Source organism: Pezoporus flaviventris, unplaced genomic scaffold (genome assembly GCF_033815535.1).
Source record: "Pezoporus flaviventris isolate CSIRO_AGI_PZ_B2104156 unplaced genomic scaffold, CSIRO_AGI_Pfla_v1 ptg000045l, whole genome shotgun sequence".
NCBI lineage: Eukaryota > Metazoa > Chordata > Aves > Psittaciformes > Psittacidae > Pezoporus > Pezoporus flaviventris.
Window position 1 is genome coordinate 30,898,244 of NW_026892593.1, and position 26,965 is coordinate 30,925,208.

Below are 26,965 nucleotides of genomic sequence, written 5' to 3' on the forward strand. Positions count from 1 at the left end.
CAGTGGTTATTGATTCGTACTGGCACAGGAAAGAGGTGAGAAGAGGTAACATGGGGTGGTTATTGATGTGTTGTGGCACAGAAGAGAGACAGGAGGAGGTAACACCAGGCACCACCAGCCCAGGCCAGGGTGGGATGACTTCTATGCAGACACCAGGACCCAGGGTCTTTATGGCCCCGTTCCCTGGAAGATGCTGGCACAAAGTCCTCCACTGGGGAGAGAAGGCAGCACTTCATTTTTCATGGCAATGTCTCCCCCTCTTCTGAGTCCACCTTGGCTGACTGTGGGGAAGGCAGGTGATGACAGGGTGCCGCAGCCTCCTACCCCCTCCCAGGCCCGGCGCCTGAAGTGTCCCTTACCCAGCGCCTGTCGCAAGCAGATCAAAAGGCAGCTGGCATTTCTGAACCCCTGGGTTATTTTATCCCATAGGATAAATACGGGTTTAAAAATGTTTTACCCCGGAGCACAAAATCCGTCTCTAGAGCACAAGTGCTTTGCAGTAGCAGCAAATGTCCACAGTGTGGCGCCAGTGTAACGGCGATCTGGGCCTCCTCGCCCATGGTGACAGCATCTGAGAGCCAACGCCTAATTATCTTTTGTGTTTTAAGCACTGGGATAAACACAGTCTGCCCTTCAGGATGTCCAAATACTGACACTGCTCAAAGTGTTGCTTTTCAGTGCCACTTGTCTCTGCTCTCCCACCGTTATGTGATCCTAAACCAGTACAGCTCAACCGCCTCAACTGGGTACCAGTCCTTCAGTAGGATAGTGCCTGTGAACCCTCGGGATGCCTGCTCCCACCAGCGACTGCAGGAGAACCGGAAGAGAATGGGCTGTGATTTTTCAGGCTTGTGGCACAATGAGTTTCAAAAGACTTTCAGCACAAGTTTCCTCTGAGGAAACCCACAATTTTGTCTGAAAACCAAGTCTGTTTCTTCTCATTGATATAGACCCCATGAGACAGGTATGACTCAGCTGTGATTTGAGGAGCATCCTACCAGTGACAGGCTTTATGCCTACGGACACTTCAGCCTCAGGTCTCAAGGGGAAAGCAGGTGGAGAGGTGCCTGGAGCACCAGAACCATTTTTTCCTAAAGGAAAGTTGTGATTAATGGTGCAGACCACCCCCCCTGTCCCCCCCGCAGAGAGAAAATCATGATGATGGAGCCTGGATGGACTGATACAACCTGCTGAAGTGTCCTGCAAGAAACAGGCAGCTGCGTCAAGGACTACAATAAACTACAATTAAATGACTTCCTGGTATTTCTCTTTCAAGATGTCTTCAGGTATGAATGAGCTTTTCTGGAGGCTTCTTAACAGTGAGTCAAGCAGATAAAGTGAGTTAAACCCTTGACAGTATAATAGACATAGAGAAAAGAGTCCCAGATTGTTCTTCATTAGCTAACATAGCGATCTGTAGACAGTATCTTAAGCAACACAAATGAATGTTATTTGTCTTTAGGAGTTTGTTGCCCGTGCAACTAGCAAAGGCTGACTTACACCTCTGTCCCCCAAACCTTCCCTTTACAGTGTTAATCACTGCCTACAAGAGAGACAGTAACAGTTGTAGTGGGGGTGTCCCTACCCCAGGATTACATCACTTTGGGCCACCACTGGTATGAACCATGATGTTCCCCACCACACACACAGAACTTTGGAAAGCTCATTTGTTATTACTACAGTTGTCAGTTATACATTACACTCTGTCTGCTTGGCCCCTAGCCTACACATACATCTAGTGTATGGCATTTCCCTATTAAATGTCACGTAAGTGTCTGCAAAGCTCTCATGATTTTTAATGAGTATAACTGAGAAGACTGATAACCCATCAGTACAGTGTGAAGAATGAATGCTTTGTGACATAGATCGCAACGTTTCTAAAGAGCTGTTTATTAAAGTAAAAATAAAAATTGGAAGGTGTTTAGGAATTCATGCAAGCTGTAACATAATAAAAAGTGTCCACAGTAAAATATCACCACTTGAGGACATCTACTGTATGGCTATTTACATTTTTGCCATGGGGATAGCTGCATGAATGTTTTCAGTAGGAAAAAGGAACAATTAATGTCTGAGCATTTGAAGTCTGACAGAAATGAGTCTGTATCATTCACAACTCGGTTCAGATAACACATTTTAGATCAAGGCCCTTAAATATGTGAAAAAAAAACAAGTTGAATGTTACAATATCGTCTAAATTATTAAGGCACATGCAGCAAACACTAAAATCTACAAGTAGCCATAATAAAAGGTGTGGATAGATGTTGGCTGCAGGAAAAAGTGAAGAGGAATAATTTATCAATAAAGCAGTGTATGCAACATGAAGGAATTTCAGTGCAGAAATGGATTTGTAGAAGCAAGAACTAAAATGGTTGTAGAAGAACTGAGATAGAAATTACAATTCTATGTTTGGAAATAAACAACTGACTGTGAGGCTTGGGGGACTAAAATGGATGCCTTTGGCAATTTAAAGAGACCTCATCAATCACTGATCTAAATTGTCATTTTTCTTGTCTGACAAGACCTTAAATCCTCTTCCAGGGCTGGTGGGGAAGTGCCTTGCATCTGTAATGTAAGACAAGCAGGGATCTTTTCTGCTATGTCTTGTGCTGATTGGAAATGTAAAACCAGTTGTCACAGCCACTGCGTGGCATATGAGGATGCTCGTGTGAGCTTTGTGGTATGGCCCCGAAGTGCAGGTAACTATCAGGGGTGATTAGGGAGCAGCTGCAGGACTGCCAGCTGCTCCATTTTGCCACTAACCTTGTGACATGGAGTGTGTTGTTGACATCAGTGGCTGTTTGCCAGATGTTCAGGACACTTGTGACATCGAGCACCTCAATTTTCCTCTCTGAAAGGAAGACTCAGCCTCTCCTGATGGCAGTGAGAATCCAGTCTCACAATGGCTGAACAAAAGATGACGTTCATTTCCAAGAGCTTTATTTTCACATTTGCTCTTAGAAGTTGTAGGAAAGGAAACTTGTGGTTTGAAAGGAAAAGGGGAAGATTTTCAGTTGCATTCTGGTGTAAGAGTGTTGTTGGAGGAATGTTAATTTCGTTATCGTGTTGCAAAACGGTTCTTTTTCATGTTGCATACAGTTGGAGGGATGATGTGATCTACAAAGTTACGGTTTAATTTCATCATAATGAAATAAAACCATCATAATTTAATAATTTTTTTTTGTTCCCTTTGGCTTCCTGGATAAAGTGGCAATTACAGACATGAAGTAGATATAACTTATTTTATAACTGTAAATGAACATGCCCACATTTTTCTGTTTTGGCCACATGCCTGTAATAACTATGGTCTTGGTCTTGCTTACAGAATTGTCTGCATAATGATGAAAGCCAGTGATCTTTTGGAAATCATGCAGGACAGATAAATTTCCCCATAACAGACTTCACAAGAAACACTGCTTTGAGATTATATTTTTAATCTATCAGACACTCTGATGCTACCTGAAAAATTACAGTAAATTAAACTGATATTGCAAACATTTCACCTGTTCATTAACAAAAAAGACCTAAATAAGAGGAGGAAAACTGGAAGGAAGGCTAGTCCTTAACCCACAGTAAGAGTTAAAATGCATGAAATGTGCATGGGTGCTTCCATAGAGGAGAACACAATTGCATGCATTTCTGTAAAGATGTAAACGCTGATGGCACATCTTGTTCAGTTGCTTTTACATTCCTATTTCTGTTGAGGACTGGGTGATGAACAGTGTGAGGGTTGCAAAGGTTTTCTTTCCAGTTGGAAAGTTTATAATACTTTATGTTTTGTTATTTTCAGGCTACTTACACATACATAGTAAGATAATCATTGTGGTTCTGGCAAAACTGAACTCCATGAAACTTCACTATGTTCACATTCTTCATATGCATATGTATACACACCCACACCCTACACTCACACAGCACACACACATGCATGAGAACAGAGAAGGAAAACCACTATTAAACCTTTTAATTGTGCTGCTGCATGACATCTGGATGTTCTGCTGGAAACCTTCCCAGAATCTCCCATCCACAGGCACTCCAATAGGCAAGGAGATCAGGAAGACAGCAGCTGGCCATGGGAGCTTGATTTGAGAGTCCATGAATAAGAAACAGAGCCATGATCACTCATAAACTGTAGGGCAGGATGCTGTGTACTGCATGCTAGAAGGTGCAGAGATGCCTTCCTATTATTTTACAAAATGTGAAAATTGTTATCCAGGGTTGTCAGATGCTGTCCCTAATGTGCCAGCACTTCTGCACCTCAGAAGAACAAGTGTTCTATGCTGGTCAAAAGAAATGCACATGAAATTGGCATTTGTCCTCTCCAGAGGAAGAAGGATCGAGAGGATAACTTTTGATAAAGAAATTAAAAGTTTTCTGAAAACTCTAAGTAAAACCTATTGACTGAGAGTCTTGGAAAGCAAATGATTTGTAGGTTAAAAAGGCAAAAGTACAGAATTGGCTACCGGTGGTAATAACTATACTGTGTGATGTGGGAATATCTCCCAGCTCCCAAGTTTGGGTACTCAACAAGCTGTGTCCTGATGATTCCTTGGGGAAATGCACATCGTCCTTCCTCACTCACTCCCATTTCCTTTAGAAATGGAGGAAGAAGAAAATCTGGCTTCATCAGAAATTGGGATGGTCAGACCTAAAGAAGATGCTGTCAATTTGTTGCACCAGTGTTCAGAGGTTAGTGCTCAGGTAGGTCTGAATACCTCATCTTCCTGTATCCCAAACCTTTTCAATTCTCTGCACAGTGAGCATTATCATGGAGAGGTTTGAATTTATCCAGACATGGCAGAATTGTAGTCTGTTTACAAGTTCAAGTCCCATTTCTGTTTGAGTGCAAGTGGACTAGCTTGAGCTGCTGCAGGAATGTCCTACTCTTAGACTGTATTGTTGATCCATAGGTACACAATTACAGCTCAGGCAGCTGATGAGAAGGTTGAACTGGAGTTAAAAAACTCCTGCATGATCAAAAATGACAAATATGAAGGAAACTGCTGTAAACTGGGTTCAGCTTTTCACTGTGTACTACCACCTTTGGTTTATGTTCTAAATTAAAGATCATAAAGTGCTAAAGTATGATCTTTACCATTACATGAAACAAAAGGAATGTGTCCATCTTATTTATTTGTTTTGCTATGAGCCGAAAACCCAACAAAACCAGAAGCAGAAAAAATCTTGGGAACTTAAGAGCAGAGAGTATCTGTTCAGTTTGAAGATGTTTAGGGACAGAGTTCTGCTGGCTATTCTGGGTTGGCTGTCTCTTAAGGAAACAAGAAGGTGTAAAATTCAGTATTTCTTGGAAAGATGAAAAAAACATAAGAGTGATGATTTTTTTTTTGCAGCACTTTGCAACGCTCCCTTGGTTAATGTCATCTGTCTTAAAAACTTAAACCTGATAAAGAAACTGTTATCATGGTTTTACCCATCATATATTTCGTAAACAAAGCCAAGAAACACACTACTGGACACTTTGAAATTTACTTCCCTCCCAGTCAACTTTGGGACCGTCTGAGCAAAACCATGCTCTTAATAGGGTCCCTTCTTTCACATTATTGGCATTTTGAATGGAAACCTCTGTTTCCACTTCACCACAGCGTGGGAAAACAAGGCAGAAGGAAACACGTTACTATACAGCCACAGAAAAGCAGTCTGGGAACCCAGATTAGCACAGTTTATAGTGAAAAGGACCTAGATTGTTTAAAATCTACAACCACTGGCATTTTTAAGAGAAAATATAAAAATACACTTTTCAGAGTACAAAACTTACATCTCTACCAGATGCATAGAGCTTGAAGATACTTGTTTTGTTTCCCAAAGAAAAAGAAGGGGAACGTTAGGACCTTCTGCCAGTAAGAAAGCGCATTCCCATGGCTGTGAGAGCAGGGTACATCCCCAAAGTGTTGAGCTGCTAAAATATTGTTTGTGAAGTAAATTAGACCTACTTGCAAGCTTTACTAATATGAGTACGAGGAGGACCTTGAGCAACTCTTTCAAGACTTGATTTCCACAGGTTGTGAAGTTTCAGGATACAACTTTACTGATGCTAACAGCCTGCATATTTAGAAAGCCTGCCAAAGGCTATTACATATACTGGTCTTTTTCACCATTGCTAAGGCTCACTTGGCAAAACACAGTCTGCTGTGCAGGTCATGATACACTTGCCTGGACCTTGCCACTGCCTCCATGCTTCCCGTGTGACATGGGAGAAGGCAGACCTTCTCCACAGATACTTGGAAGAACTCTTAAGCAAGATATCAACAGGCCAAATGCATCCCAGATTTTGTGTCATCAGGTCTAAAAACAGATGGGTGCACACTGCCAGGAGGAATGGCCTCCACAAATTCAAGGGGAATATGCTGAAAACAGCCAACTGTCATGAAAAAACCCACTCAGTTTCTAGACTAGTGCATAGGCCCTATAGGTACGCTCATACTAATAATTCAGTTTGCAAATTCTGCAGATTCCAGGCACATGAAAAGACTCAGCTCCTACAACTGTGAAAAAAAGAGGAGTTGGGAGAGACTCCTGGAGGCATCTCACCCAAGCCTCTGCTCAGTGCTGGCCATCTTCAAAGCTGCAGCGATGCTGGCAGTCTGCCTGTACCAGCGAAGAGGGTAGCTGCCCACAAGGCGTACTGGGCATGATGCCTTCCAAAGTGTGCTCGAAAGCCGTGTGAAAACACATTAGCTGCAACAGACCTGGGAACCTTCCCACGGTTTTCCAGTGTAGATAGCCATGTCCCACTGCATGTCCTAGGCAAGCCTGAGCTTGTACCGTAGAAGTACCCTGCAAAGTCACATGTATATCTTCCTTCATCAGCAGGGACCACATAGGCTTTTCGGTAAGGAATTTTTTATTACAAGAAGGAAGTGCCACAGAAACATCCAGCCATTGCCCCCAAAACTTTGGCAAATCAACAGAGGTAGGAACTGTACTTTTCTCTAATTCTCACAGGGTCCAGCAACAGCAATAGAAGCTACTTTAGTTTAAAAAGAAAAGGAATATTTTGTACTACTGAACAATTGTTACCACGATCATGGTGCAGTAGTGTAGTTGTTGGCAACCTCTGCATAAAGAATTTCTTGATAAAACCCAGTTTTGTGGAAAGTTTACCTGCTGCTCATATTGATGAAGAATTGATTTTAAGCAATTGGATAGATTCTGCTATTATATCTCAGTCGATGGATTCTGCTTTTGAAAGGAATTATACTGAAAAAGGTTTTGCCAAGTCCATGCACCACAAGGACAGGAATATCATGTGCATCCTATTGGGATGAAAAGGCCACTACATGAAATTCAGAATATATGGTTCTGCTTTAGAACACTTGGAATAAGATGTAGTTTACAAGCCTGATATAATATGCAGGTAACATCTTGCTTTCTCTGTGAGTGCTACCATGATGTATTCTAGATCCTGAGTGCAGGACTGAAATGTTCCAGTGGATGCTTTTTGATTAAGCACAGGGCTTTTTTTTCTCTATATTGGGCTGCAGTATATATTTAGAAAAAAAGCAAATGGCAATTGTAAAGAGAGAGGATGTAGCAGCAGACACTTTAAAAAGACTTTAAAACCCCCAAAACACAAGGAGCTAAAGTGGAGAATGACCTTGTGAAGTGCCCCATCCAGTCCTCCCTTCCCCTGAAGAAATCTGTGCTGTGTTCTGCTTCAAACGATTTAGCTGCAGCCATTTCAAAAATAGCCTCAATACCTTAAAAGGAAAAATCCCTTTGACTAATGGCAAATTGGGGTTCTGAAGAAGTAGCATAACTCATAAAAAGCCTGAGTAGAACACGGATGCTTTTAAAAGACAGAAACAGTTGGTACAAGAGTCTGAGGAGAATTACTGGACCAGTTAGGGGCTACTGTGATCACTGGGTTTTGGTGAAGTTGTAACTGAATGTGGATTTGAGAAAAAAAATTACTGGTGTCTGATCATCAAGTGGAGCATCGGAAGCCCTTCTCCAGAGCAGGAAAATGTTAGCCCCACAGAGATTTCCCAATTTGTTGCTGAGGAACAGGATGATCTGCAAGAGATAAATAGAAGAAGCTTGAAAGCTACATTTTATTCCCCGTGCCTCATAGGTATCTGACATGTACAGAGGGTGATAAAGGAAAATTAACTTCTTTTCTTTCTGTTTCCTTAGACTTTGTGACTGTCATAATGTAAGCTTCCCATGGACTATAGCTTCCTTCCTTCCTTCCTTCCTTCCTTCCTTCCTTCCTTCCTTCCTTCCTTCCTTCCTTCCTTCCTTCCTTCCTTCCTTCCTTCCTTCCTTCCCTTCCCTCCTTCCTTCCTTCCTTCCCCCCTTCCTTCCTTCCTCCCTCCCTCCCTCCCTCCCATTTTTCTAAACATATTACAAATTATTAGGAAAGAAAATCCATTATAGCAAAATACAGTGACATGCAGTTAAGGTCCAGACAGTGTATGCCATTCCCACTGCATAAAAACCCTGAGAGATTTGTTTCATGCCAATAGAGAAGGGAGCTTCCCCTATGTCAACTTTTCTCAAAGGCAGACTGTGCCAGCTGAATTCAAAACAAATCTAAATATGATTTGATGTTTCCTCTTTGATGAAAACCCCCATGTTGATTACAGCATGTCCCTTTTGTTAGCAGTAAAACATTCCGTCTTTCCTCCTGACTCCTGTTGAATTTTCACATATAGAAAATCCAATGTCCCATGACTTTTTTTTTTTTTTCTACAATGCTTACATATGCAAGATGGTCGATGACACCAAGCTGTGTGGTTCGGTTCATTCACTGGAGGGAAGGAATGCCATCCAGAGGGACCTCGACACGCTTGTGAGGTGGGCTGATGCCAACCTCATGAGGTTTAACCATGACAAGTGCAAGGTCCTACACCTGGGTGGGAGCAATCCCAGGCACAGCTACAGGTTGGGCAGAGAAGAGATTCAGAGCAGCCCTGCAGAGAAGGACTTGGGGGTGTTGGTTGATGAGAAAATGAACATGAGCTGGCTTCAGTGTGTGCTTGCAGCCCAGAAGGCAACCGTATCCTGGGCTGCATCAAAAGGAGCGTGACCAGCAGGTCGAAGGAGGTGATCCTGCCCCTCTACTCTGCTCTTGTGAGACCTCACTTGGAGTATTGTGTGCAGTTCTGGTGTCCTCAGCATAAAAAGGACATGGAACTGTTGGAACAAGTCCAGAGGAGGGCCACGAGGATGCTCAGGGGACTGGAGCACCTCCCGTATGAAGACAGGCTGAGGAAGCTGGGGCTGTTCAGTCTGGAGAAGAGAAGGCTGTGTGGAGACCTCAGAGCAGCCTTCCAGTATCTGAAGGGGGCCTATAGGGATGCTGGGGAGGGACTCTTCATTAGGGACTGTAGTGACAGGACAAGGGGTAATGGGTTAAAACTTAAACAGGGGAAGTTTAGACTGAATATAAGGAGGAAGTTCTTTCCTGTAAGGGTGGTGAGGCACTGGAATGGGCTGCCCAAGGAAGTTGTGAATGCTCCATCCCTGGTGGTGTTCAAGGCCAGGTTGGACAGAGCCTTGGGTGGCATGGTTTAGTGTGAGGTGTCCCTGTCCGTGGCAGAGGGGTTGGAACTAGATGATCTTAAGGTCCTTTCCAACCTGAACTATTCTATGATTCTATGATTTATAGCCAGAGTCCTTTAAAAGTACCTGCAGAGGACTTACCCAGTAGTGGAAAGATTTGAGAGAAGACAGAAAGTCAGTGTCCTGGGTTCAGCAGTAGCAGTCATGTTTCTCCCTTGTGGTAGTTGGTGCAGCACTGATGTTACACAGGACAAATCTCGTCCTGTCACTCCCACTGAATTGTATAGTGTAGTTTTGGGTCAAAGATCAGGATCTCAGTGCAGGTGGAGCTGTTGGAGTCCTGGCAGGACCTGTGAATCAAGGAATTGGGTTAAACTCCTTAGGTTACCATAGAGGTGATCATGAGTGTGTGATGATTGACAGCCTTCCATGGAGTATTCTTTTACATTTAGCTGATCTTTGCTGAAACATAACAACAAATCTGGCAAAATGTTTTTTTTCCGTAGCCTTTCCTATTATCAGCATTGTTCTCAGACCAGTCAAAAAACACAACACTGCAGCAGCTACTAAGAAGGAGATAAACAACTGCTACAGATGAACCCAGGACATCTATGAATTAAACAAATCTTGCTTAGGATTACACCTCACTGCCAAGAGCACAGCACAGTAGTGGGCCTAAAGCATCCAAAAAAGTTCCCTGTAGGAGAAAATCAGCTCATCTAGCTCATCAGACTCAATCTGATATCAAATATTACATCAATATTTTAACAGTGTGATCGTATGATGGATTAGCAATACTATTCAGGGGAATATCTATGGTCCTGAAAATGATTGTAGTTAGCAAGAGAGGTGGAAACAGTTCTGAGAGTGTACGCTTCACATGCCAGCACCTCTAAGCCTTCCTGGAAACTGTGGGGTGCCTACAGCCATGATAGCTGGTGGAGTGACAAGGATGAACTGATGGGGGTTATCTGATGTATCCCACCTCTAAAGGGCTCCACTGAATTCCAGTTCGTAGTCCTTGGACAGGTGGCAGAATGTGAGGAGGAATTCCAGTTCCCAGATCAAAATAGGATTTAAAAGTCCTTGTAGCTAGGGAGGACTTCAGGGCTGGAGACTCTGGTTGCTGTAGTCATGGATAAAATAATTATTCTACCGGTATACAGTACAACCACACCATGGCTTTTATTTATGTGAAAAGTACCACTCACGCACTTTTCCTTGCTCCCTTCTAACATTCCCGCTGACTGGAACAGATGTAAAGGCACCCTTTAGATAAGCTGTAACTCTCCTGGATTCTCAAACAGCAAATGTAACTGTTTCATTCTCCTTCATGGGAAAAAAAAAGGAACCAGTGCATGGCCTTTCATTGAAACAGCTGGTGATTTGCAGAGATATCATCAAGAGGGCATAACAGTAAAGAAAACCAACACAGATGCCAAGTGTTGGCTGTTTGCTTCTCCTTTGGATTGGAACATTGATTTCATAGATTGTACATTTATTTGTTGGGTTTTTCCCAAGGGAATAGAAATCAGTTTGTTTACAGAAAAGATTAGTTATCTGCTGAGAACTCTATTCATAAGTCAGAGGTGAATTGTCCCTAGGGTGAAGAGGAGAGGTTCAAAAAGGTTCATGTTTGTTCTGTAGTCTTCTTCTTATTACCAGTCATGACCCAAGAAATTAGGGACAGTCAATCAATTTAATACTTACATTAAAAGACAAACCCAACTGAAAAACAATAATAAATACAGCAGTGAGCTAAGAAGAGTGGGGCTTTTAGGTTTACTTAGATCATCAACTTCAAAAGTAGTTGAATACCTCTTCAAGTCGCACAGTGATTTGGATAGGTTTATTCCCTCAAGGCTCTTCACTCCTGTAAGGACCCTGAAAAGAATTATTATCTCAAAGCCCAGAGCTGCTTCTATTAACCAGGGACCGTGTAAGCCTCACTAAGCTCTGCAGTGAGCTAGCAACCACACAACCTACTGCTGCAAAGCATGGGCGTGATGGATTTTCCCCCCTGTAGATATCTCCAGCTCTTAACCGTCTGACAGGTGGTGTGCCAATAATAAACAGGTAATTCACAGATCTTCACTGCTTTCCACTGACTTGCTCCAAGACACCTGCATCCCAAGTCATTTGCTGGTGAATGCCATCTCTGTCTTTCAGAAAAGACCCGTTTTTACCGAGGAAAACCCAAAGAGGACATAACCATTTCTCTCCGACTAGCCCTTGCCTTGATATTGCATCAGAATCCAGAATCACAGGAGGCAGTAGAAGGCAGAAGCTATGGAGAAATGAAGTCTCATACTAGGCCTAGGGCTGGTGGGGCAGTCCCCAGAGCCTGAGATCCTCCAGGGGCAGCAGGGCAGTACCTACCACCCTAGTCCTGGTAGAAGGATGTAGCCTAGGTTGTGAAGCACTGCCCACGATGTAGTCTCAGCTCAGTGCTGTACAGCCCCAAGAAGTTGCACTGATTTCTGTAACATGCCCTTAAAACACATGTAACAGACTATACATTTCCAAGCACAGAGTAAAAACATTTGCTGCCATGTTGATTCTGTGCCCTGGGTAGTGCTGCACTTGCTGGATAGAAGCTCACTTCACCCTGGTACCTGGCAAACCTGACAGGGGGAACTGGTGTCCTTTCAGTGCTGCACCCTTTGTACTGCTGCAGTATCAAATGTTTCTCCTTCCCTTCCTTCTTCTCTCCATTTCCTTTTCACTAACTGCCAAAGACAGGAGGAGGAGCTTTTCTTTCCTCCCACCCTACCTATCTCACAGCAAGCGATTGATCCCTGATTCAAGCGCTTAGCTGTTAAATATTTAAATCCTTGTAAATCTAAAGGTTTTACACTGGGGACTGCAGTTTTCCCACGCACACAAATGCCTACCTCTGAGCCTTGCCAAGGTGTCTAAAACTTGTCAGATATTGCAAGACAGATGGGTCCCTGGTTCATATTGCCACTAGATACTACAAACAACACAGGGAGTATCTATTTATCCTTGTTAACAAAAACAGCACGAGAGCATAAATGTCACTAATGTCAATGTTTCACAGTGCTTTCTGTACCAGCAGTTAAGCAAATTGCAGCTCATTTCCCACTTGCACCCCTCCCAGGCAGATATCTGTAGGCCATAAATTTCTACCCCTCACCCCCATGACTGATATATTTTAACTAAGAGATTTTAATTCTCAATAGCAAAACTCCCTAGAAGTTCACACACATTCCTTTCCCAGTTTTTGACACGTGCCATAAGAGTGCTTGACTCATTCTTTAATTTGCCTTACCTTGATGAAGACATGAAGAGGACAGAGCGTTCCTTAAAAAGCAGGAAATCATTTGGGGTCATCTAAAAATTTCTATTGACTTTCAGTCCTTGAGCACTTGTTTATCATTTGCCATTTATATCTTCCTATTTTTTTTTTGCATGCATTTTTTATTTCTAGCTATAAATATCCTTACAGCAGGGGGGAGAGCGGAGTTCCCAAGTGGATTATGGCTTGCTTTCGTGGCATTTGTAATTTGTCAAACAGTGCTGGTTCAACTGGGACTACTGGGTTGCTATTTGTAAAGGAAACTCACTTCTTTAAAAATGTAAGGAAAGAAAATCTACCCTTATTTTATGCATACAAAAACCTGATTAAATTCAGCAATATTTATCCCAGTTTTTGCATCTTAAAATAAAGAAAAAACTGGAGGGGAAGAGATCACTGACTTTATTGATATTGCAAAGATATAGTGTGAGTCATAATTTGGCCAGAGGTAGGAATGAGAGGTTTTATGGAAACAGTATTCAAAATAGACTTTTCTCTCTTAATTTTAGAGAATTGGTTATAAAGGAGCCCTTTGCCTTCCACTAGCAGATCCTTTTAATGCTCCATGACATTATGGGGGTCACACTCCTCACCACAGGAACTGAAAAACTCCCATCACTATGGTACATGATGTTTATTGCAGTGAATGCTATGAATAAAAAACGCCATATAGTCTGAAAGGAACACAGGCCTCTTCTACAGTTTCTGAAGAAACAAGCATGTTGTTTGAATCTCTCTTGTTCTGAAATTCTGAAACATGCATCATCAAAACTGTCTCTTCACCTAAGGAATACTGCAGTGAACAGCATGCAATGAGCTGTGCTAAGGCAGGTATCAAAGTTATTCAACATTCCATCCCTGTCATCAATCTAAGAGAGATACTAACCTCTGGATTTGGAGAAATGGCTGGGAGTAGGGATTTGACTGTATTCCAGCAAGCTTTTAATAGCAAAATTGCTTTTAGTGTACTCATGAGAGGGCATTTTCAAAGCAACCAAGAAAATTTGGGAGTAGGCACCTCCAAATACACTCAGGATCTCCAGGGAACCCAAACATTAAATGTCATCAGTTTGAAAAGAAAAGCAGTAAATATTTTTTTGTAGTATTATTGATGCTGTTGTTATTATTATTGTGCTGCAAAGAAATATTACAATGATGAAAAAAATCCCTTTAAAACTCACATCATATGCATCAGGAAGCACACGATGATTTCTCTGACTGGGCCCACGCACAAGGGTTATTGAGGCAGAGGAGGGTGCAGGGCTGCCTTCACAGCAAAGTTACTGCAGCTTTGCAAAGCTAATACTGTTCTGTATCACCTTCTTGGAGATCAGCAGCGTCCCCAGGGCAACGCAGCAGTGGGAGAAGACAACAATGGCCTGTCAGGGTCCAACACTTCCTGAACAGATGCTTTTAGATATTCTACCTGCGGAGGGTGTAATGCTTAATATCAATTCACTTACATATAGTTAGTTGATGTTACATGGGATTTAGGATTCAGCAGAGTGATACAAAATATACTGAAATCACAACACCAGTGAAAGTTACACTTAGCAAAAAATATATATAGCAATTGTAATAAACAGCTTAATTACCAGACCAAAGTGATTCCCACTATAGAATCATAGAATCATAGAATAGTTCAGGTTGGAAAGGACCTTAAGATCATCCAGTTCCAACCCCCCTGCCACGGCCAGGGACACCTCACACTAAACCATGCCACCCAAGGCTCTGTCCAACCTGGCCTTGAACACCACCAGGGATGGAGCAGTCACAACTTCCTTGGGCAACCCATTCCAGTGCCTCACCACCCTAACAGGAAAGAACTTCCTCCTTATATTCAGTCTAAACTTCCCCTGTTTAAGTTTTAACCCATTACCCCTTGTCCTATCACTGCAGTCCCTAATGAAGAGTCCCTCCCCAGCATCCCTATAGGCCCCCTTCAGATACTGGAAGGCTGCTCTGAGGTCTCCACGCAGCCTTCTCTTCTCCAGCCTGAACAGCCCCAACTTTCTCAGCCTGTCTTCATACAGGAGGTGCTCCAGTCCCCTGATCATCCTCGTGGCCCTTCTCTGGACTTGTTCCAACAGTTCCATGTCCTTTTTACGCTGAGGACACCAGAACTGCACACAATACTCCAGGTGAGGTCTCACAAGAGCAGAGTAGAGGGGCAGGATCACCTCCTTCGACCTGCTGGTCACGCTCCTTTGGATGCAGCCCAGGATATGGTTGGCTTTCTGGGCTGCGAGCGCACACTGAAGCCGGCTCATGTTCAGTTTCTCATCAACCAGCACCCCCAAGTCCTTCTCTGCAGGGCTGCTCTGAATCTCTTCTCTGCCCAACCTGTAGCTGTGCCTGGGATTGCTCCCACCCAGGTGTAGGACCTTGCACTTGTCATGGTTAAACCTCATGAGGTTGGCATCAGCCCACCTCACAAGCGTGTCGAGGTCCCTCTGGATGGCATTCCTTCCCTCCAGCATATTAGTCTGTATAAGTTCACTGTCATGTTGCTGGGCATCCCCAGTCGCCAGAGAGGAATACATGGGTTGAAGCCAGCTCCAGCCCATTGTTCACTTCAGAATACTTCTGCTGCTTGTCTAGTTTTTATACTGTGTTGGGCTGAGCCATATATCCATTCACCCCATACTGTTTTGGCTAACTCAGGGAGACATTCACACTCCTTTTCTAAATGTAGAAAACATATCTTCAAATGCAAAATGGAAAGCATCTTGATATTTTTAAATCATCTTTGGGCTAAGGCATGTTTTATTTGCTCCCTGAGTCACCAGTTCATCTCTCTCCCAGTATTCACTTTGGGTTTTTTATTTGATAAGATCCACATTCCTCTCTCCAAAGGGAGTTTAAAATTTATATGTTTTAATGGCAACCCTGTCTGCTGCTGCTCCCATGGTCCCTGTCCCCATTCTTGCTGCAGCTGTCATTACTAGAGACAGGAGAAACTATGGCAGGAGCAATCACAACAGTAGTGGCGGAAGAAGTTGGGGCAGCCACTGTGTCAGTCTCTGGTTACCTATTCCTTATCTTCCAGAATGGGCTTCATGCCATAGAGAACCAAGCAGTTCGTAATGCCAGTTTTGTCACACTTTGCTTCAAAGGTGTAAAAACTGATGGGCCACCTACATCCTGCATCGCCAGTGCTTTGCTTGAAAAGTAATATTGAACTTGTCTGTAGCACTTCTTATCAATATGTCCTATAAGAACTTACAGAGGAAAATAAACATCATTATCCTCAGATGGATAACTCAGGCACCGGCAAATTAACCTGACCATTAAATTAACTGGATATGCACCCGCTGTCACTTGGAGGTACGGCACAGACCTCCCAGTGTTCTGCCAGCACCTGAGCCTTTGTCAGAGGGATTAGACAGCAGTGAACACACGGCAGCAGTGGCTCCCTGCCTGTGCCTGCCAGCTGGACTAAAGACAAGTGAGACAGATGAACACAAAGTGCAACAGCAATGGCAGGATGGCTTCTGTGGCAAACTTCTCTTTGTCCACATGATGTCATTGCCCAGGATATTCATGCCCTGAAGGAGTAATCTTTCCTAACCTGGTTCTAAGGCTAATGTCTGGTTTGGATTTCTTCTGAGTTAGACTGAAAACTCCTTCGATAAAGGGCCACAGCACAGCCTAGAAAGATTCATATCAAATGGGACAACACAGAAGAAACATATCCTAACAAGTCATTCCCAAGTCAAAGTGGGATCCAAATGACGGGGCTTCTTCAGTTCTGGTAAGGCTGTATTTTTTGACCAGGTATGAGCTTTAGCTCATAAATGTAGTTAAGCAGGTCTCACAGGCCTGCCACGTTTGAGCAGGAAAAATAAAATGTTATAGTCCTAATCATACAGAATGCTGCCATGGAAGGAGGACTGTGATTTCAATTGTACTTTGTCTTATTGCAGAGTCGGAGCACAATCAATTTAACAATAGACAGTCATGAAATAGTCTGCAGTCAGAGAGCATTTAATCTTAATTTCTGCTTATGCAATTGCTAATAGTGTTAACACTTTACAGAAACTTGTGCTGAATCACAGTGGTTCAAAACTGTTCTTGGGAATGCCCTAATTTGGCATGAAATGGAAGGGAGGGCACTCTTGCATTTACTTCATCAGTAAAAGGAGAAAATCTAAGCCAACGAAGAAGTGGGAAGTCTGTACATGTCCTTCCACTGTTCTGAACATCATGTCCTTCATGTTCTGAACATCATGTCCTGTACATGTCCTTCCATTGTTCTGAACATCATCCTTTGCTTGCAGAGCACTGAGCAAGTGCAATGTCCTCCTCCCTCCCACCCATTCCACGGGCAAAATGATTTTTCTCTGATGGGAAGAAAGTCCACCTGTACCCAACAATGTGTTGGTGTACCTGGAAGTAGAGAGACTTGCTGGTCTCCTCACAGCTGGGAAGAGCATTTTGTGCTCCAAGTGCTGCCTCACAGCTTTACTCTCCAGAAATGGAGTAACCCAACAGACTGTGTCAGGAATTCAGCTAAAAATGTCCTTATGGAGACCTAAGGCTAATTTGCATGCAAACTGTTACTCCAAGCAAGTTTATACTAAGACATGGCAAATTAGTGAGCAATTGTACCAAAACATCAATGCAGTATTAATCCATTAACACAGCACTGGGCCAGGACTTTCTGCAGGACTAGTCCTGGGAGAGGCAGACGCATGCTGGCTGGCTCTAACAGAGCTCAGCAGGGACTAGTCGTGATTGCTGTTTGCTTGCTTTTTACATACCTGCACAGTTCATGCTGCGTGACTTACATTACCTTCGACAGTTCCCTGCCTTTCTTAAGACTATCTGGACCTACTCTTGTGTAAGGGACTGTTACCTGGACCAGCTGGGACCGCTCCTTGTTGAGCAGCTGTAATCTATTCCTGGACCTTGAAACCTGTTCATTTATACACTCTGTAATTCCTTTACCCAAGCATCAAGTGCTGCAATTTCCAGTAAAACCCGTTCCTAATGAGAAACACAGAAATCTGTCTTGTAACAGTAACTAAAGATCCAAACTGGTGTTTAAGCACGCTAGCTCCTTTCTGCCTCTCCGGACTTCCATGTACAGAAGGGACTGCACATAGGGTCAGTACTGGGACCAGTATTATTTAATATATTCATCAATGACTTAGATGAGGGAATTGAGTGTACTATCAGCAAGTTTGCTGATGACGCTAAGCTGGGAGGAGTGGCTGATACGCCAGAAGGCTGTGCTGCCATCCAGCGAGACCTGGACAGGCTGGAGAGTTGGGCAGGGAGTAACTTGATGAAATATAACAAGGGAAAGTGTAGAGTCCTGCATCTGGGCAGGAACAACCCCAGGTTCCAGGATAGGTTGGGAAACGACCTGTTAGAGAGCAGTGTAGGGGAGAGGGACCTGGGGGTCCTAGTGGACAACAGGATGACCATGAGCCAACACTGTGCCCTTGTGGCTAAGAAGGCCAATGGCATCCTGGGGTGTATTAGAAGGGGGGTGGTGAGTAGGTCGAGAGAGGTCCTCCTTCCCCTCTACTCTGCCCTGGTGAGACCGCATCTGGAGTATTGTGTCCAGTTCTGGGCCCCTCAGTTCAAGAAGGACAGGGAGCTGCTGGAGAGAGTCCAGCGCAGGGCAACAAAGATGATTAAGGGAGTGGAGCATCTCCCTTATGAGGAGAGACTGAGGGAGCTGGGTCTCTATAGTTTAGAGAAGAGGAGACTGAGGGGTGACCTTATAAGTGTCTATAAATATATAAAGGGGGAGTGTCACGAGGATGGAGCCAGGCTCTACTCAGTGGCAAACAATGATAGGACAAGGGGTAATGGGTACAAACTGGAACACAAGAGGTTCCACTTAAACTTGAGAAGAAACTTCTTCTCAGTGAGGGTGACGGAACACTGGAACAGGCTGCCCAGGGAGGTTGTGGAGTCTCCTTCCCTGGAGACATTCAAAACCCGCCTGGACACATTCCTGTGTAACCTTATCTAGGTGTTCCTGCTCCGGCAGGGGGATTGGACTAGATGATCTTTTGAAGTCCCTTCCAATCTCTAGCATACTGTGATACTGTGATACTGTGACTTCTTCCCACCCTGTACATGAGGCACTGTACAACTGAAACTCATGCAGGCACATCTTAGAAGAGGATATTGTGTTTAATTAGTCCTTACTGTAGATTGGGAACTCAGTCTAGGACAACTCTGTAAGAGCTTCCCCTATGCAGCAAGTAACTGTATTTCAGCAATAGCTCTACTGAAAGGTCTGGGTTCACTTCCCAAAGCTAGGTCACTGGTACATTCCCTGGGACAGCATCCAGCTCTGTAGCTCCTTTCCTTCTTCTGTCCTGGTTTCCATATGCACAGATTGGAAAGGAGCATGTGTGCACTTTCATGAAGTCCTTCAATCTGAACAATTTGGAAGTGGCCTTAAGATTCGCTGCACACAAAACCTTTGTCTTTGCAGCACTGGGCACAAATGGGCTCGTGTCTTCTGGCAGACTTTGTTCTTGATGTGGTATATAGAGAAAAAACCCTTCTTTTTTTCCTGAGCCAACAGTATGTTTACCTACAAATTTTAGAAGAATTGAATGAAGAAACTCTTTTTTGGCAACTTATGCTTCTTATTTAAATGAGCAAAATCCTTTCCATCACCTGTATCATCTCATGGGCTTCGGTTCTGCCATCAAATTGTCTTTAGAATACTGCAATTCTAGTAACACCAGCACTAACAACAGAGTGGAGGTTCATCCATTCAGTCATGTTTTACATTAGAAGCTAAATATTTTGTTCCCAAAATTAAAACAAAAATATCAAAATAACCCCTCTAGAACATAAATAAGTGCATGTTACATGTTTTAACAATACTAACGCCCTATAGTGGGAAGTTGACTGCGTATTTCTTCTTTGCATGTGTCCTTCATGCACTATGTGTAATAGAAAAACATTTTAGTTTTCTTCACTCCTTAAAGTTTTTCAGGGAAACAACTCATTAAAATTAAGGAAGAGATTTTACATTTTGTGAAATATAAGGAGTGTCACCAAATATGTTTCTGTCCCTGCAAAATCTAGTTGAATGAAAGGAAAAAAATGCATCTCATCAAACAAATATACAGCTTTATTAGAGCATGTTTCCAGGTTTTAAATATGCAATGGTTTCACAATTTCTTGTTGTCTTCTGCTTTCATCGGTGTGTCTTTATGATAACCCAAAGGAGCTTTAAAATAAAAGGAACAAAACACATTTCCACAGATGCACAATTAAAAACTGTGGGTGTAGCTTCCAACTTCACAATTATGTGAAAAAACAAAACTTGTATTCACAAAAAACGCCTGGAATCCAACTACTGCTAAATGGTGTTGTCAGTTTAATTACAGAAACTGTAGCGCACTCACAGGGTATGTTTATGCTGACAAGCCCCAAGTGCAAGCCTGGATTTTGCAATGTATCTGGAAGAAACTGAAAATTGTAATTTTGAGTTTGTTTTTCTATAGATTGCTCATTACCCAGCTTAGTTTTATTACCAACATTATTCTTCATTTGTTTTCTTGTCATCTTCTCTGTTTGAATATAAAGTATAATAGAAAAATAATTCAGTTCCACAAACATGAAAATTCTGTTAGTACAGCCAATTCGAATTGCTTCTTAATATATATTTTATGTACAAAGAAAGCAGCAACACAAATAGAACACTAGGCAAAGGGTAGTGTATTTAACTTGAAACACTTGCAGTTTCAGTAACTGAATTACCTACTTGCAAAATATATGCAGTACATATAATGTGCACAAATATACACACACACACACAATCAACTACACTGCATGCATGGTTTTGGATTAAAAAATTAGGTTCACAAACCTTCACCCAGAACTGGTGAGAGTTGTAGTCATATCTGTGTTCTAAAGGTGGTCAAAAAGATAGTCTGTCAAATACAAGCCATTCCACCATGCTGTCCTTTGGGTTCTAGTGTTTTGAAGAACAACAAGGCGTTAGACCAGACTTCCCTCTTAAAAAGCAGAACATGACGACAGGATATGTAGAAAGAAAAGCTAAGATTTTCTTTAGTGACAACAACATCTAAATTTATGGGGAACGGAGGGCTAGCTATAATCTTCCCCGTTCTTTGTCTGGAACAGTCAGTGGTATGTCTGGGAGCTTCTGGAGTGGCCAACAGGTTGAATATGCTCTTACCCTGAATCCAGCTCTATTTCTGCTACTGTTATGCAGCAGGGATGGTAACAGCACCATCCTCAGTGGAAGCCACAGTTGTGGCCCAGGCTTTTTCTCTCCTAAAGCAATGAGAAAAGCAATCTTGTTTGCCTGGTTTTGGTGGGACAGGGAGGAACTTGCTGCTGAGGTTCCTCCTTGCAAACGTAAGCAGACATGTTGCACAGTCATGCATGTGCACAACTCCTCAAGCAAGCCCGATGGGTTTGCATCAGAAGTCCTGCTCTATGCCAGGGGACACCTGGATTTCAGGACCCAGAGAGCTCAGGAGAAAGGAGCAGACATGCAGCTGTACTTCTCAAAGAAATCCTTAGGGCTCTAAAGCCACTGCAAAACTTAGTCACGGATCTCCAAAACCCAATCTCCAGGTAAAAGACAGACTCCATGGAAGGACATAACAGGATTATTTACAAGCTGTAGAAACTACATTTGACTTGTCATGCGCTGTAGTGAAAACAAGCACACCTTGAATGCTTTAGAACTAGTAAATGTGTTGGGATGACTTTTTATTGCAGTTTACTGACCATTTTGAAGTCTATATTGCCATGATCTGCCAAAAAAAAAAAAAAAAAACAGCCTTACAAAAAACCAACAACATCATTGACAATTTTTGCATGTTTCCAGAAGACTTCAAAGTTTGCTTCTCAGATTTGTGTTCTGGAATGCACTGATTCTTCAGCTCTTACCAAGTGGCCACATTCGCCTGAATTTATTTGCTTGACAACCAAATGTGGCTTGATCCTACCTGTCTTAGTGACAAAACAAAGAAAATATGTGATTCCTACCCCTAAAGCCAGTGGTTCTGGTAGACACGGTCTTGTTGTAGCTGTTTGTAACAATGCTGAGATAGTCACAGATTATCATACTTCTTTATCACTATTTTTTTCTAAACTTAGTTTTAAAAAACCAAGATAGGTACAACACCCCCCCCCCCCCCCAAATGTGCTGTATGACTGCCATCAACATGAAGGGGAGAGGAAACGTCACCCTAAAAATGAAACCCCACAATACACATCCACACATTGATGCAGTGAAGGATTTGCCTTCACAAGGGCTATTAAATTTTACTGAGAATTTCTAGGCCTTTACAAGAGCACTATGACCAATTAAATTCCCAGTAACTCAGCTCCTGTCTAACCATGCTCCTTATCTGGAGAGTCAGGACATTTTTCCAACTCCTTACTTTTTGTGTTTAAGACTAAATTGTGACCTTGCTTATATCATCTTCTTCCCTGTGTCTTCATCAGTCATGAGAAGCATTTTAGGCATTAACACTAGAGAGCGGAGTTACCCCAACATATGCCAACTCCACTGCCCTTACTGCTTTGAACAAGCAGCAAACAATGCACTTCATATTTCAGAAACAAAAAAATAAAATAATAAATTCTATTTAGAAAAATAATTGCTTTATCATTGTAACGCCTTCCTATCAGTTGCCCAAGTCCTAAACACCTTACAGAAAATAACTATATGCTGCAGAACTGTTTATTGAGCAATATGGCACATTTTGTCTTACGGCCATCTCAGTCATTCCTTGTTACCATGACTGGTGACCCTGACCAGTGTCAAGTGCTATGCAGTAGCCTTCCAAAGCACTGCCAGGGGGCTGCAAGCCCTGCCTCCCCTGGGGCCTGTCTCATGTCGGGATGGGGATGAAACTGGTGGATTTGGAATGGGGTGACTCTCTCCAGGTGTTCAGACTGTGGGTTGGGCTTCTGTTGTTGGTAAAGGAGGTCTGTCGCCTGCTGTTGCTGTTTGAATCTTCTTTACTCAGTGTTTGCTTTATTTTCTGGCAGCAAGGGAAGCTCTGGATGCAGTCTTGCAGGAGATGCCCGCTGAAGAACATGTAGATCCATGGGTTACAGCAACTGTTCAGACTGGCTAACAGAGCCGTGACAGTAGTCGCAGTGTTTTCAGAATCTAGGGAGCAGGGGGAAAAGCGGTTTAATCATCAAATGAACATTTGTACCATTCAGTCAATCACTTTACTAACTGCTGGATTTATTTTCCTGAATAATTCTAATTCTCAAAATTGAGCAGCAGCATTTGGAATGAATAATAAGGACATTAGCAAGGAAGTTCTTATTTATGTAAGGCTTCCACTGAAGTCAAGGGGAATTTGTCTAAACAGGCTTCAAAGAGCTGTGACAGAAGAAGACATGGAACAATCGATGCAAAAACAACGCTTCAGTCCCATTTCTGCTGATGTTTATCCATGTGTTGATAAGCTCATGTTTTAAATACTGAAGTTTTTATCCAGACCTTGGTTTTAAAAACTGGTTACGCTGGGAGGCAATGGCAAGTTTCCCACTGCTTTCAAAAACACTGAATTTGCTTGCTGAAAAGTGTTGGATGCTCAGGTAACTACTGGCTTGTGAATCAAATCTGGATTTCAGAGCTAGAACAAATTCTACTTAAGGGAAAAATGGAAATAAGCACTATGCCATAGAACAGTTACAGTCCTCTACTGTCAATAACTAGTTAAATTATCAGAGACTTTAAATATATATTTAGTCTAAGCAATTATCAGTGATCTTTCTTTGTAAATATTGAATCTCCAATGAACGTTAATTGCTGTGTTATGCAGTTCTGTGGATTTAAAAAATCTCTTCAAACCTACCAAATACCCATCTGTTCAATTAGGTTTGCATTTCTTTTGAAGTGAAAGAAAAAAATCTATTTTTTTTTTTTACTGCAAGCCTTTTTTCTCTGTAGGGACCTTCTTGACTTCACTCCCCTGTTAGGGGCAATCAATGCTTTCACTAGAGTAAGTGATAATTTGGGGATATTACAATAATCCAGATATTATTAATTCTAAATTTTTATTTGCTGCTTTCTCATGAGCAAGTAGGGGATAGGCTCCTGTGTTGCCTGCCATTCCCTATGTAGTAACTTTTAAACTCACCGACTATTTTCAGACAGATTTAACAGTGGGACAGGTATCTCCACAATACTGAATTGCCACTGTTCCATGAGAACTCGTGGCTGGATAAAGAAGCTGCTCAGGGACAGCTGCCCTATTGAGAGGAAGGGTTCAGGGTGCACTCAGTCCTGTTATTAGACAGCAGAGTGTGCACATGCAAGGCAGTCACAGGAAAGAGGGCTTAGTAAATTCCCTGCTCGTATAATTACTCATGACATGTAGGCGTGTATGCTTCATAACAGCACACAACGTTTATGAAGTTTTACTAACCGGCATCTTCACACGGAATAAAACGTCGCTGGGTCAAATTATCATGGCAGGGAATTCAGTTCCCACCTGCTCCTTTCGCTCTGGCTGAGAGGGCAGCAGCTGCTGCCCAGCTCCTGTCCCCGGCTGCCACCAGCACCCGTCCCGCTCCGGCTGCCCCCGGGGCCGGTCGAGCCGGGCGCCGCTGCCTCCGCGCAGCCTCTCCCGGGAGCCGTCCCGTCCAGGAGCGCCAGCGGGGCCGGCGGGGCAGCCCGGGGCTCACCTCGGCCCCGAAGGCGCCTGCGGGGCTGAAGGCGTTTGTCTGCTATTCCCCGGGGGGGATACAGAGGGGTCTGTTCAGCTGGACGGCCCCGGCGTCCGCGCCTCATCCCCTCCGCGCTCTGCTCAGGACCACGCACGGCCCCGGGGAAGCTGGCTGTGATCCCGGAGGAACCCCAAGGCGTGGAGTGCGGCCGGCGGAAGCCCGCGGCGTGCCCCCCGGTACCCGCCGGGGCCTCCCCGTCACCTACCGACCCACGGGAAGTGCTGGTCCCAGACGGACCACATCTGGATGGTGAAGAAGGGCGCCCAGCAGACGACGTACGCCGAGACAATGACGAAGGTCATCTTTACGGTGCGGATCTTGGCGCGGGAGATGGTCTTGACGCTGCTCACACAAGGGGCGAGCAGCAGCCCCCGCCGCGGGCCGCCGCCACCACCCGGCCGCCGCCCGCTGCCCGCCGCAGCCTCCCCGGGGCGCGTCTTGCCCCTGACGTTGCGCCAGATGCGGTAGCAGATGAAGCTGTAGCAGGTGACGAGGATGAGGACGGGAGCGACGAAGATGCCGCCGGTGATCCAGGTGATGTAGGCGCGGGGTCCCCAGGGCATGATGAAGTGCGCCCAGCAGTCGTACACCTGCGAGCCGCGCTCCACCTCGCTGAGGGAGAAGATGAAGTACTGCGGGGTGCTGAGAAGCAGACTGAGCGCCCAGGCAGCCGCGATCATCCCGTAGGAGCGCTTGGTGGGCTGCTGCAGCGTCTTCAGCGGGTGGCAGACAGCGATGTAGCGATCTGCGGTCATGGCCACCAGCATGTACGCCGAGGCGAACATGCCGAAGACCTGCAGATGCTTGACGACGCGGCAGAGCCCGTCGGGGCCGTGGAAGCGGTGGGTCACCTCCCAGCAGAGCTGGGGCAGCACCTGGAAGAAGGCCACCACCAGATCGGCCAGGCTGAGGTGGCGGATGAAGAGGTGCATGCGGGACGCCTTGCGGGGCGTGCGCCGCAGGGCCAGCAGCACGCTGCCGTTGCCCACCACCGCCACGGCGAAGGTGACGGCCAGCACGGCGATCTCCAGCTTAGCCAGCTCCTCGTCCCGTCCGAAGGGGTCCCAGCCACCCAGGCTGCCGTTGGGTGACCCCGACCACGCCTCGGGGCTGGGGCTGCTGCCGCCGCCGCCGGGCTCCGCCGCCCGCCACCGGCTGCCGTTCCCGGGAGAGGGCGCCGCCCGGGGCGGGCCGGAGCCCCCGGCGAGCCGCATGGAGGGGGCTGCGCGGCTGGGCCCGGCCCCACAGCCGCCCGCCCGCTGGGCCACCGCCGCCGCTGCCCGCCGCCTGCCCGCTCCGGCGGCGCGGAGCACCGGGCCAGGTGCCTTTATCCCCCGCCGCGGGAGGCGAGGCGAGGCGAGGGGGGAGCTCCCTGCCAGTGGCTGCCCGGCTCCTGACGCCAGCCCCCTCCTTCCCTCCTGCCCCCGCCGCCGCTGCCCCGTCCGCGCCCCGCGCCCGCCCGCCCTTGTCCCGTCGCGCCCCGCCGAGGGACCGGGTCCGCTCCGCCCAAAAAGTGCTGCTCCGAGGGCAGCGGGATCCGCCACCCCCTATCCCTGCCGTGCCTCCGCTGAGCCCAGCTGCAAGGGACAGCGGGAGGAGATGCTGGGGCCGAAGCCCTGCGTCCGAAGAGCTCCCTCACGGGCAGTTGATGCAGCGCTTAGAAGTGTAATTGAGAATGGAAGTGTTGCTGTAACCACGCGGAGTAGCTGGAAGTCTGTCCGTATCGGTTCAGCGCCGCCGAGCCAGCTTCTACCCGGAGCTGATTGCTACAAAGCGCTGGTTTGACGCTGACAGATCCCATGCGAGCCTGTGACATTTCACAGTCGTGCTGGGATAAACCCCAGCAAAGTGAATGATTATTAGAAATAGCAGAGGGTCTGAAAGCACCCGCTAAACCTTGTGTTTGTAAAGGTTTCAGGATTTCACCTAGGACAGTAAATGTCACCCAGACGTTAGCATTTAGGTCTAAACCATATGTTTCTGCAAGTACAACCAAAATCTCCTAATTTCCTAGAGAGTTCCTGTCAATGCATCGATTAAATATTGGTTTTTAACGTTTGAGCTGAAGAGTTTTCTTCCTCTTGGGAGAAAGAGGACTTGGTGTAAATTGTCATGAGTGTGGATTTACACCCTGATTTCACTAGCACTTGAATTTGACCCTTAATTTAGAAACTCCTAACTTCAATCCCACAACAATGCCTACTATGACTAGAATGAAATATAACATTGGATGCAAAAGTGCCCCCAAACCTGGCATACAGACACAAAGTGTGGATGTCCAAATGTTCAGTGAACTTCTTTCTTTAAAGGCACCTTTGCTCAAAGCTCAATATCTGTGACCATTTGGGTGTGTTATTCACAGCAGAGTGCCTCTTCATCTGACACTGTGAACACTACTGAAGGTGTTGA

General features: G+C 44.8%; 1 protein-coding gene across 1 annotated transcript; it reads right to left on the reverse strand.

The window, feature by feature from the left end:
* Positions 1-22,446: 22,446 nt before the first annotated feature.
* AVPR1A (arginine vasopressin receptor 1A) lies at positions 22,447-25,770 on the reverse strand. The gene is made up of 2 exons (XM_061467833.1): positions 24,762-25,770; positions 22,447-22,982 (listed from the first exon to the last, which is right to left on the reverse strand). Exons 1-2 carry the CDS (start codon positions 25,768-25,770, stop codon positions 22,699-22,701), a joined length of 1,293 nt encoding a protein of 430 aa, XP_061323817.1. The 3' UTR covers positions 22,447-22,698.
* Between the last annotated feature and the right edge of the window lie 1,195 nt (positions 25,771-26,965).